This window comes from Halteromyces radiatus (genome assembly GCF_025201355.1).
Source record: "Halteromyces radiatus strain CBS 162.75 chromosome Unknown BX664scaffold_4, whole genome shotgun sequence".
NCBI classification, from domain to species: Eukaryota; Fungi; Mucoromycota; class Mucoromycetes; order Mucorales; family Cunninghamellaceae; genus Halteromyces; species Halteromyces radiatus.
Window position 1 is genome coordinate 3,096,171 of NW_026251690.1, and position 11,540 is coordinate 3,107,710.

Sequence of the window (11,540 nt, forward strand, 5' to 3'; positions counted from 1 at the left end):
CTCAGACTCTCATAAAATGAAATTACACTTTTGTTTTTTTTTTTTTTTTTTGGGTTTCTTTGGCTTCTTTTTTTTTTTTTTCTTCTTCCCCTTTCTCTAACTCACTTTCTTTTTGATGTCCATACTTTGATAATGAACAATGATAGTACAGCTACTACTAGTGAAAAGTATGTCTTGTCATGTCACTTTTACATCTAAGTTCTTGATCTCATTCTTCTTCTTATTATTATTTTTATTGCTAACATCGCGTTTCTAGGGTTCCATCTTGGGCAAAGAAACCAATCCTAGGCTTCTCTACATGGTCTACACAGATATTAGATAGTATACCAGGCTATGGTGGAAAACATATTAAACCATGGTAATGAATAATAAATAAAAAAAAAAAGGACAACTTCTGATATGACTTTCCTTATAGGTTTAATGATCAGGTACTCCGTGATATCTCCTTGGCGATGAAAGCGAAAATGCCTCAATACGAATATATCAATATGGATTCTGGATGGTAAGATAAAAAAAAAAAAAAGATACTTCACTTGGCAGATGGGCATACGTTCAAAACGGAATAATGTCAACTCAATGGATCTTTTTTTTTTTTCTGTTTTGTTTCTATTTCTGAATGCTTTTTTAGGTGCCAGACTTACGACGAATATGGAAGGTGGACATATTGTAAAAACTTATTTCCGCACGGACTACGTTCTTTATCGGACTACTTGGCAAGCAATGGACACAAATTGGGTATTTACATACTACCGGGAATTCGGAAAGATGCTGCAGAAGATTCAAGTATCATGATCAAGGGTACACAACATCCAATAGGTGACATTGTCAAAAATAAACGTGATGGGAATGGATTTTTGGGTACGACATATATGCCAGATGATGATCAAGATACATTAGCGCAACTGTATTATGACTCTTTGGGTGAATTATTTGCGGAATGGGGTATATCTTTTGTCAAGATTGATGGTTGTGGACCAGGTGGTGGTGATGCTTTACGACCTAATCAATCTCCAGATAATCGCAAATGTATAGCAATGATGAAAAAGGCCTTTGAAAAACACAATATTTGGATGGAACTTTCCTGGTACCTGGATGCAAGTCTTGCTGATGAATGGGCTACACTTGGTAATGGTGCTCGAATCTTCATTGATATTGAATCTTACTCGAAAAGATCCATGACAAGTTCTTTACGGGTCTTCCAACGTATCACACAAGCGGCCAATTGGGCAGATACTGGTGCAGTGGGTTCTCATCGTGGATTTTACATCGACCTGGATGTAGTGACAGTAGGTATGACAGTAGATGGTAAATGTATCGATGGTCTAGACAATGACGATGTACGACTATCATATATTACTTTTTGGGCAATCACTAGTTCGATTTTTTGTCTTGGCGCTGACCCTCGTTGTATTCCCGACAAATACTTGGCATGGTTCAATCATCCTGATATGTTGACTATACATCAATCTGGCATCATGGCTAGGCCTATTCAATCTGGAAATGCTTGGACTAATCGTCGACAAATCTGGTGGAAAACTTTACCTGATGGTCGTGTCGCTGTAGGACTCTTCAATACTAGTGTATTTATGTTTATGTTGGGCAAAAGTTATGATCTCAAGTTTACTATGAGTGAAGTGGGTTTGAAACAAGCAATCATCAAGGATGTCTGGACAGGTGAATCTTTGGGAAAATCATCAAGTCATTATACCGTTATTCTACGCCCTGGTCAATGTAAGCTTTTACTTTTGACTCCTTGTCATGATAATGTAGTTTTAGTGTAATTATTTGTTAGATATAGATATGTATATATATATATATATATATTTGTCTCTCTTTTTTTTTTATATCATTGTTATTCTGATATTATTTCAACCTCATTCAATCAATAAATACTTTTGAAATCAAAAAAAAAAAATTAGTGAATATTCAGTATTATAACATTAATGATTGATTAATTTGTAATTATGATGCTCGAACAGTGACAGTGATTCTCATAAAGTTAAAATGAATAAAAAAAGTATTCCATTTCAGTTGCTGTTGTTGTTATTATTATGTTTTATTTACTTAAATACATGTAAAATAGAAGAGGGCATCATACAAGTAGATAGACTAGGTATTATTAAAGTGGAAGTGAGAGGAATGGGTAAGGCTAAAGGGACTAGTGTTTTTTGGGTTTGACAACTAAAATTACAATTAATAATAGTATAATAAGTATAAGTAATAATATGAGTTTGCGTTTCCTTGTTTTGCTTTGATATTTGGAACCCTAAAATAAAATAGAATCAATATCAGAATTAATACTGAATAATATTTTTTTTACCTTATCAAGCTCAACAACAGCATCTTTGACTTGTACAGTAGTTTGTTCAATATTATAATCAATACGATCTAGCATGGTACCTTGATCAATCACTAATGTTTGTAGATCCCGAAATATTTCAGCTAATTGGTGTATAGATTTTGCAATTTGATTGACTTCTCTTTCCCGTTGATCGATCATCACATTGTTTGATTCCAAAACAGCCAACTGTGATTCCGTAAATCCCTAGTATAATAATCATGATCAGTCATCATCATTCTATTTTCTCTCCCGTATTTCACTTTACCACTTGAACATCTTCATCTAGTAATAATTCGGCAGCTTCATTGCTAAGATCTGATTCTAATCCTAATATATTAGCTTTCCTTGATTCTTGTCCCTGCATTTCTAAAATATTTCAATTCAATCATTAAAAAAAAAAAAGAGGGAGAGTTGAATAATCATGACATTGAAGATTTATCTTTTTTTTTTTTTGGATTTACTTTGTAAATAGTTGGATTGCTGTTTTCGGAATGAGCTAGATACATCTTGAACTTTGGTGGCAAGACTTGTCTGTATATTTTTGGCTAGTAATTGATCTTGTTCTGAGGCACCTTTACTGTCAGCTTGAATACGTTGGATATCCCGTTTGATTCGATAAAATTCCTATAGTAATATAACAGAGAATGAAGTTGATAAAAAAAAAAAAAAAAAAAAAAAGACATAAATATATCATCCAAGTTAATTTCAGTCTATCCGCTCACTCCATTTTTGACCTTCATTTCATATTATATACAAAGATATCCCCATTCCTTCCATTTGAATCTTCACTTACATCCGTGATATTTGAAGTGAGTCGTTCAATAGCAGCTTCATCTGAAGAACGATCGTCGAATCCTGGTAATAAGTGCTTACGATGCATGGTTTCCAATCTAGTAACTATGTGTATTAGATGATAACAAGATAAAAAAAAAAAGAAAAGGTAAGTTGAGCAGACAATGAGAAAACATGATCATCTTAATAACTTACTTTTATCTTTGATTTGTCCAAGGCTTTCGTCTACTTCTTCTACAATATCCACCCTGTCCATAAACCATAATAAAAATAACAAACAAAAAAAAAAAGTGAGTAAAACAAATGACCTTCAAAAAAGATCTCATTACCATTGTGGAGGTAAAACGGACATTTCTATGACACTATCCGAGTTCTCGATGAGTCCTTCCATTTCTGAAGCACCTGCAGTGAAGTGGGATGTTGTTTGCGTTCTGGCATATGAATTTCTATACTGTAAAAATAATAAGGTTCGACTTCGAGTGGCCATCTATTATACAAAAAAAAAAGGGGGGGAAAGACAGAAAAAAAAAAAAAAAAAAAAGGAAGAGTATGAAAGAAGTGAAAGTCTTTTTTTTTTTTTTTTTAATTTTGGTCTCTTTTTAAACCCAGAGAAGCATACACATTCATCCTGCCTTTGATTTATTCATTGATTCATCTCGCCACTGCTTTTTTTTTCTGTTTCATCAACTTATTGATTTCTCTTTTGGCATATTCATCAAGCATTAGAACCATTCCTTTTTTTTTTGCCTTCGCTTTGTAATCTCACGTGGGTAGATGTTCCTTCTCTTTATACTTTTGTATCTCACTTAGAATTCATCATCATCATATCAAATTTAGACTGAAGATACATGAGAACATTCTCTTTCATTTGCATTAATAGCATTTTGTACCTTACCTCCCAATTTATAGACTAATTTAAAAAAAATAAAGGTTGATATGATCATATCACATTCAATATTGAACATCATCCAAAAATATTATCATCATTAGATTCCTTTCAAATAGGTAATCTAACAATAGGTAAATAACTTTTCATTGATCAGGTTATCACATAATGAGAAAAAATGCTATTTGAAGTATCTTCCAGCCTGGTAATCTCTTTATACTTTTTTATTTCGTTTAAAAATGGAGATCATCTCACCAAATTTGGACTGAACATACATTAAATCATTCTCTTTCAATTGTATTAATACCATTTTATACTTTACCTATCCACGTTTTAGAGTAAAATTAAAAAAAGGTAAAAATAGGGCATAGCGGGGTGTGAAAAGGGTCCATACCACAATTTGCAATCGCACATAAAAAAAGGGGTATATATAGCTGGGGATTTACAGTATAGAGTAAGAAGGGATAGTATCCGTTTAGCGGTGGACGAAGTTACGGCGTTGCGTCGACGATTGTAGTGGTCTGATTCATTCTTTCGCTGCTAGAGTTTCCTGATGGTTTCCTGATGGTTACTCAAAGCACAACAATGGGGAGATATCACACAGGAGATGAACATCATATGGACCGAGTAATGGACATCGTGGCTACTACCCCTTCGCCCTCTTTTTTTTTCTTTTTCTTTTGTTATGGGTTTATTTGTTATTGGGTGGATGATTGAGAAAAAAAAAATATAGTTGATAATATCAAAGTGATGATATTGATGATGATTGTTCGTATAGTGAGCACCAGTTCTTTTATATAAAAAGAACAAAAGTAAAATAAAAAAAATAAATGTAATCCAAAAAGGTAATAGATTTCTTGATGATTTGATCACAGATAATGATGATCAAATAAATAACTTAAAAAAAATACTTGATGTTTGCTTGATAATAATAAAATAAAGATAAAACTTAGGATGATTTATTCCTTAAGAGTGGCCAATGTGATTTAGTTTTTTTAAAAAAAACCTTTTATTGAATAAAAATATATAAAATTTGACGATCAAAAAAAAAAAGAAAACTAAAAGATGATGACTATTTATATTAAAAATAAAAAAATAAAAAACATATAAATAAAAAAAAAACCATTGTGTTTGACATCTTTCAAACACAAGGTAGAAATTCAATTGTTTAAAAAAAAAGGATTAAAAAAATTTATTGGTCAGCCACTTTTTCATATCCAACACTTTTTCTTTTTCTTTTTCTTTTTCTTTTTCTTTTTCTTTTTCTTTTTCGTTTTCTTTTTCTTTTTCTTTTTCTTTTTCTTTTTTTTTCTTTAACAATACTAAGCATATCATATCATGACTTTTTGGTAATGAAATTATATTTATAAGATAAAAACATTTACAAACTAAAAAAAAAGTAAACTCACTTCAGTAATGGACCAATGAACAATTATCAATAAAGTAACTTTTAACTTTTATTATCTCATTAGGAAGCAAGCTTCTTTATCTATCTTTCTCAAACACAATCAAAATCAATCGAATAATACCATATAATGATCTAAAATACCTTTACACCAATCTCTCTAATAGGACTATGAAAGTAAAGTTCAAAAAAGAAAACTACGCGACTGTCTTCTAATCCTCTTCTTCTTTTTCTCCTTTTTCTTCTTTTTCTTCTTTTTTTTATATATCTTTTTGTGTATAAACTATTCCAACTTCTTTACTATATTCGCCCTTTGTTCTTGTAAACTACAATTACTATGATGAAAGGTAAGCTTTATTACAAAACAAGAAATAATAATTTTTTTCTTTTCTTTCTAACCTTACTCTTTTCTCTATCTCTTTCTCTTTTTGTAATATGATCATGTACTTTCTTCTGGTCTTTATCTTTTCATTGGTTCAGTATCATCTAGCCGTTATTCTTCTTTTTTCTCTTAGCTCTTTGTATTTGATATTCTCTGTACGATGATGGTAAGTCTGAAAAACAAAAAAAAAAGGAGATCAAAGGGAACTCTAGATACCACAAATACTAGCAACTGACATCTTTTTCTTTTTTTTAAAAAAAAAAGAAAGATAGATCTACAACTATGATAGGTATACAATAGGAAAAGTTGAATGGATGTACAACAGGATCAACAGACGGAAGGTAAAAGACGAGCAAACTGGATGGAATGGAGATGCAACTGGATCAACTGTTGTAGATGAACAGGCAATCAATAGGAATGGGAACACATACAGTCATAGGGTGAATAATATATGGACAACGATATCAACTGGATGAATAGATGATGACACTTTACTTTTCACTTTGGTTGTTATCATATTGACTCTTTGATGGATTAATAATTTAGTTATATAGTAATGCCTACATTACAGTACCTAGTATATCATCTTCTTCAATAAAATCATACTTATATTATATCATCATCACCATAATATCAAACTTAGACTGAACATAGATGAAAAAATTCTCTTTCACTTACATTAATGATGGTTTATATCTTATCTCCCAATTTATAAAAGTAAATTAAAAAAAAAAAGGTCAATATCGTCATCCCTCATGCAATGGCGATCATCATCCAATAAAATTACTATCATTAGATTCCTCTCAAAAAAGTAGTCTAATATCATTTAATGCCATTTTATCACTTATTTTGCGATCTAACGTACAATGATCACCAACAACATTTCTTCCATTTTTCGAAAAATTGCCTGATGGACCCCTGACGATTCGTTTTTACAGCCAAACTTTGGCTGAGGAGTTCGAAAATTTTGGCTGTAAAATCCAAAATATTCAAAAAAAAGAAAGATGAATCTACAACGCTAAATAGCTCTAATCATCTTTCAAATCAGATTTTTAAGGTTATATCTATCATCATAACGTGTAAGCATTATTAATAAAAAATGTTTATACTACCTATGATTACTTCTTTTGTTAGCGGATCAAAAACTCAACCTGTCGATAATGCGTAGAGAATCACTTAAAAGGGCTCATTTGACAGCTAATCTCATTCAAAAAAAAAAAAAATCTCCACATCTCATTTTGAGGTTTAAATCTCCAATCATATCATAAACTCATTACTAGTAAAACATGTGCAGATCATCTATAAGTATTTTTTTTATTAATGTATCAAAGCAAATGACCACTAAAAGAAGTCGCGTCAAAACTCACCAAAGAACGCGTATTTTGGTGAGTTGCCAAGACAGCAGAAAAAGCAATTTTTATTGGTTAATTTTTTTTACCTTATAAGAATTTCCCTCCAAAATCTTGTCGGATGCAAATTTTGTCATTTTTCTTTTTCCTTCTCCTTTTTTATATTTCGTATCAACATGACGGGAACGGAATATCTTCAACAACTCAATGAAGATCAGAAAGAGGCTGTACAATCTGATTCAAGATCGTTACAAATACTTGCTGGTCCTGGTTCTGGGAAAACAAGAGGTAAAAGAAGGACACGAAAAAAAAAGCACGTCTTTTCGTTGTAAAAAACGTATCTTTTGTATTCGCTAATTCATCTTTTTTTTTCTCTCTCTCTCTCTTTTGGAAAACTATGTAGTATTGACTACTAGGGTAGCTTGGCTTGTTAAGGAAAAGGATGTTCGACCTTCATCCATTGTTGTGGTAACATTTACGAATAAGGCAGCGAAAGAAATGAAGGAACGACTAGAACAACCTACACTACTTGGATTCAAACGATCAGCTTATTTACATATGGGAACCTTTCATTCATTCTGTGCTGGTATTCTTCGACGTCATATTGACCTGACTCCATTGGAACGTAATTTTGTTATCGCTGATGCTGCAAAAAGCAAACAATTGTTGACTGATATTGTCAAGGAACTCGAACCTCACTTACAGAATAAAACTGGTGTCAAGACACAAACTGCAAGTATGTAATAAAAGAAAGAAAAAATGAATTTGCAATCAAAAGCAATTTATTGAACACGTTTCCATTTCTTTTTTTTCCCGGTAGGTGAATATCATCTCTATATTAGCAAGGCAAAATCGGCAGGGATCGATCATCATACTTATATGGCAGAAAACAGGGGACATTTTTTAAAAAAATATACAGCAATGGTATATACGTACGTTAAAAAAAAAAAAAAGGTCGTCATAATATAGAATTAGATGCTTACTTTTATTTTATCCATAACATAGTGCTTATGAAGAAAGACTTGAAGCTGAGAACATGATTGTAAGTTATGATTTTATTTCAATCATCTAGCGTGTTGATTTTTTTTCTTTCTCAATTCTATTTAGGATTTTGATGGTCTTTTATTACAAGGTCGTAATCTTCTCAGAGATCATCCCCAAGTCACTGACTTTGTAGAACACGTACTGGTGGATGAGGTAAGTAATAGGATAAAATGTGTAAAAGATGATCCTTTTTTTGATGAAACTGGTATACTTATAACTGTTGTAGTTTCAAGACACAAATGCTTTACAATATGAACTGCTCCAACTTTTGACTAGACACGGTGAAAAAGCTTTTACTGTTGTTGGTGGTAAGTAAATGAGAAAAGAAAAAGACAACGAGTCTTAATAACATTTATTTTTTATCCTTGTTAGATCCTGATCAAAGTATTTTTGGCTGGCGAGATGCAGATAAAGCTCATTTTGGCAAGATGGAAGCTGACTACAAGGATACCGTCATTGTAGACTTGAAGGAAAACTATCGTAGTACTAAATTCATATTACAAAGTGCAAGTCATGTTGTCGAAAAAGGTATTGAAATAAAGAAAAAGAAAAAAGAATGAGATTATTTTTATAGTGATGATCATTTCTTTCTTTTTTTTTTTTTTTAAGACAAGGCACGACGGCCACGACATTTGTTCACCAACAACCACGAAGGTGCACCAATCTCTCTTATGAAGCTCGAAACTGAAGTTGATGAAGCCAATGCAGTAGCCATGGAAATCAAACGAATTCTGAAATATTCCAACGGTTTGATCGGTTATAAGGATATAGCGGTGATGTTCCGGATGAACTTCTTGACTCGTAACTTTGAAAAAGCGTTTACTCAAGCAAAAATACCATATGTTTTGGTAAGTAAAAAAAAAAAAAAAAAAAAAAAAAAAAAAAAAAAAAAAAAAAAAAAAAAAAAAAAAAAAAGATAATATTGATGACTCATTTACATCTGTCAACTTTTATTATTATTATTAACAATATCTTATTATGAAAAAAAAAAAGGTCAGTGGCACACGATTTTTGGATCGTATGGAAGTCAAAGATGTATTATCCTATCTCTCTTTCTTCTACAACAGCAGGGATTCAGTTGCCTTTACAAGACTCATCAATGCACCCAAACGAGGATTAGGTGATGTGTCGATCAAAAAAATCCTGATATGCTCTCGTGAAAATGGTTGGACATTATTGGAAACACTACAAAGGATTCTGGATAAACATCCTGCAACATCACATATACGACTTTTGGCAAAAGCAAGAGAAGAACTGAACAACTTATTGAAGTTACAAACCGAAATTCAAAACAAGCTGAACCAAAAGGTAAAAAGCATTATGAACGTCTCTTACGATTAGTGTCTCTAATTTGGAATACCCTTTTTTTTTTTTTTTTTTTTTTTGCTTTTCTTTGATCCTTATAATGGTACCGTAGGCATCGATCGACATTGTTTTGAAACATATTGTGGAATCCATTAGCTATTTTGATTATCTGAAATCCAATTTTGAAAAGGATTATGAATCTAGAGAAGCTAACGTCAAGGAATTGATTGTGTTTGCCCAGCAACATTGCGAAGATTTAGTAGATGAAAGGTAATAGAAACAATTGGGTGAAATTGATCTTGATGATTGATATTATATGTCTTTTTTTTTCCCTAGTGATACTGATATGATCGGTTCATTCTTGGAAGCAACTTCCCTTTGTGGAGATACAAAAGAACATGATGAAACTAAGGAAGGAGTAAGTGAGCCTTCTCTTTTTTTTTTTCTTTGATCCTGATACCATTATTATCTCACTGTATACTTATATTGATTTGTTTTTTTTTTTCTTGATAGCGCGTATCACTGATCACCATGCATGCTGCAAAAGGCTTGGAATGGACTTGTGCATTCGTTGCTGGATGTGAAGAAGGAATTATTCCAATGTCATCAACGACGGATACTGAAGAAGAGAGGTAAGTGTATATACTGTGCTGGTCATTATATTGAAGAATATTAATCCACATCATTTTATCATATTTTATTATGGATAGTCGCGTCCTCTATGTTGCCATGACTCGAGCCAAATGTTTCTTGTATATGACACATGCCGCAATGCGCCGTAGATGGGACGATTATGACAAACCATTAATCAGTCGGTTTTTATATGATCTTCCTACATCATCCTATCAAAAATCAACACCAGTATGGAACGCTACAATACGCCAATGGGTCGCGACTGTACTCCGAAAACATTATGTGGAAGAAAAAACCCTTCGACTCGAAGATGGTGGAAAGACCTTTGAAAGCCAGGATGATAGGTAAATTCATAGAAAATTGTCTTTTACAAGGGAAGGCGTGTTTGATGAAACATATTTATTGTAATATTTATATAGATTATTTTCTGAAATAGTGAATCAGCTCTCGATCAACCTTCGACGCAAACTTCTCTATTAGATGTCAAAACCCATGGTATCATTCCTTCATTTGCATCAGCCATCAACCTTTTATCCTCTGAACATCAATTACATCAACATCAACCACATCAACGCCAAAAAGAAAAACAATATTCAATATCGAAAAATACACCACACTCTTCATTCTCTTTTTCTCGACCGACTCTTACGATATCAACATCAATATCAATACCTAAACCATATAACAGTCCCTCTACCACTCTATCGAAATACCAAGATCAACTAACAAATGGCATTGGCCATAAACAACAACGAAATAATACTACAACATCATCACATCACCTTATCAAAAACGAATCACCAAATATGCATGAATCACTTACTACAAAACTTGGACAAAAGAGAAATATGAATTATTTTGATGGTATACAACAATCAGGCAAGACCAACAAAATCAACAAGAAACGAACAATCGAATCATCAGAATTCAATATAGAACAAATCGTTACCAAAGCAATACAAGGTGTGGCAGTGGGGAAGAATAGTTTTAGTCTGGATGAAGTGGTTATCAAGGCCCAAAAAGAAAACATTGAAAATGACCAAGCGGTGACAATCCAGAATCAAGTGATAAAACAATTGGACAACCTGGTGAAAACTGGTGCCTTATGGAAAACAAAGAAGAATGGTAGCATTAGATTCCTTGTAGCAGAATAGTAGATGTTATTTGTTGATACCCCTCCTCCATATTTATATATTCCAACTCTTTGTTCTTAGCCTTAACCATAGAATAACCTTTTTTTTTTTTCTTCTTTTCTTAATTTGTATGTATCTGATCATCATCATTTTTGTCATTCATCATTATCATCATTATCCTTGAATGTATCCGGTTTTTTATTGAAATGAATAAACAAATACTTAAAAAAATATATATATACAAATATAATAAACTAACTATAGGGATTG

General features: G+C 32.2%; 4 protein-coding genes across 4 annotated transcripts; 3 read left to right on the forward strand and 1 right to left on the reverse strand.

Annotated features, from left to right (window-relative positions):
• The first annotated feature begins 71 nt into the window (after window positions 1-71).
• BX664DRAFT_334130 (glycoside hydrolase superfamily) lies at window positions 72-1,822 on the forward strand. Its single transcript, XM_051545652.1, has 3 exons — window positions 72-358; window positions 416-502; window positions 629-1,822. The coding sequence occupies exons 2-3, from the start codon at window positions 453-455 to the stop codon at window positions 1,779-1,781; spliced, it is 1,203 nt and encodes a 400-aa protein (XP_051400716.1). The 5' UTR covers window positions 72-358; window positions 416-452; the 3' UTR covers window positions 1,782-1,822.
• A 200-nt stretch (window positions 1,823-2,022) lies between these two features.
• On the reverse strand, window positions 2,023-3,646 carry BX664DRAFT_379513 (t-SNARE). Its single transcript, XM_051548860.1, has 7 exons — window positions 3,463-3,646; window positions 3,329-3,381; window positions 3,135-3,238; window positions 2,803-2,965; window positions 2,607-2,707; window positions 2,321-2,545; window positions 2,023-2,266 (listed from the first exon to the last, which is right to left on the reverse strand). The coding sequence occupies exons 1-7, from the start codon at window positions 3,618-3,620 to the stop codon at window positions 2,159-2,161; spliced, it is 912 nt and encodes a 303-aa protein (XP_051400717.1). The 5' UTR covers window positions 3,621-3,646; the 3' UTR covers window positions 2,023-2,158.
• Window positions 3,647-7,298: 3,652 nt separating this feature from the next.
• BX664DRAFT_143613 (P-loop containing nucleoside triphosphate hydrolase protein) lies at window positions 7,299-10,118 on the forward strand. The gene is made up of 11 exons (XM_051539861.1): window positions 7,299-7,443; window positions 7,559-7,891; window positions 7,976-8,087; window positions 8,161-8,197; window positions 8,263-8,352; window positions 8,426-8,507; window positions 8,572-8,727; window positions 8,809-9,047; window positions 9,193-9,507; window positions 9,617-9,774; window positions 10,018-10,118. Exons 1-11 carry the CDS (start codon window positions 7,332-7,334, stop codon window positions 10,028-10,030), a joined length of 1,647 nt encoding a protein of 548 aa, XP_051400718.1. The 5' UTR covers window positions 7,299-7,331; the 3' UTR covers window positions 10,031-10,118.
• Window positions 10,119-11,511, forward strand: BX664DRAFT_143614 (uncharacterized protein). Its single transcript, XM_051539862.1, has 2 exons — window positions 10,119-10,481; window positions 10,574-11,511. Exons 1-2 carry the CDS (start codon window positions 10,207-10,209, stop codon window positions 11,289-11,291), a joined length of 993 nt encoding a protein of 330 aa, XP_051400719.1. The 5' UTR covers window positions 10,119-10,206; the 3' UTR covers window positions 11,292-11,511.
• Window positions 11,512-11,540: the final 29 nt, after the last annotated feature.

Bases quoted from the DNA above. Each gene is read 5' to 3' on its own strand.
- BX664DRAFT_334130 (XM_051545652.1), top strand. From the start codon at position 453: ATGAAAGCGAAAATGCCTCAATACGAATATATCAATATGGATTCTGGA. The intron at 503-628 runs GTAAGATAAAAA...ATGCTTTTTTAG, and splicing joins ATCAATATGGATTCTGGATG to GTGCCAGACTTACGACGAAT.
- BX664DRAFT_143613 (XM_051539861.1), top strand. From the start codon at position 7,332: ATGACGGGAACGGAATATCTTCAACAACTCAATGAAGATCAGAAAGAG. The intron at 8,508-8,571 runs GTAAGTAAATGA...TATCCTTGTTAG, and splicing joins AGCTTTTACTGTTGTTGGTG to ATCCTGATCAAAGTATTTTT. The intron at 9,508-9,616 runs GTAAAAAGCATT...ATGGTACCGTAG, and splicing joins AAAACAAGCTGAACCAAAAG to GCATCGATCGACATTGTTTT.
- BX664DRAFT_143614 (XM_051539862.1), top strand. From the start codon at position 10,207: ATGGATAGTCGCGTCCTCTATGTTGCCATGACTCGAGCCAAATGTTTC. The intron at 10,482-10,573 runs GTAAATTCATAG...TTTCTGAAATAG, and splicing joins TTTGAAAGCCAGGATGATAG to TGAATCAGCTCTCGATCAAC.
- BX664DRAFT_379513 (XM_051548860.1), bottom strand. From the start codon at position 3,620: ATGGCCACTCGAAGTCGAACCTTATTATTTTTACAGTATAGAAATTCA. The intron at 2,966-3,134 runs GTAAGTGAAGAT...ATATTACTATAG, and splicing joins TCACTTCAAATATCACGGAT to GAATTTTATCGAATCAAACG. The intron at 2,267-2,320 runs GTAAAAAAAATA...ATTTTATTTTAG, and splicing joins CTGTTGTTGAGCTTGATAAG to GGTTCCAAATATCAAAGCAA.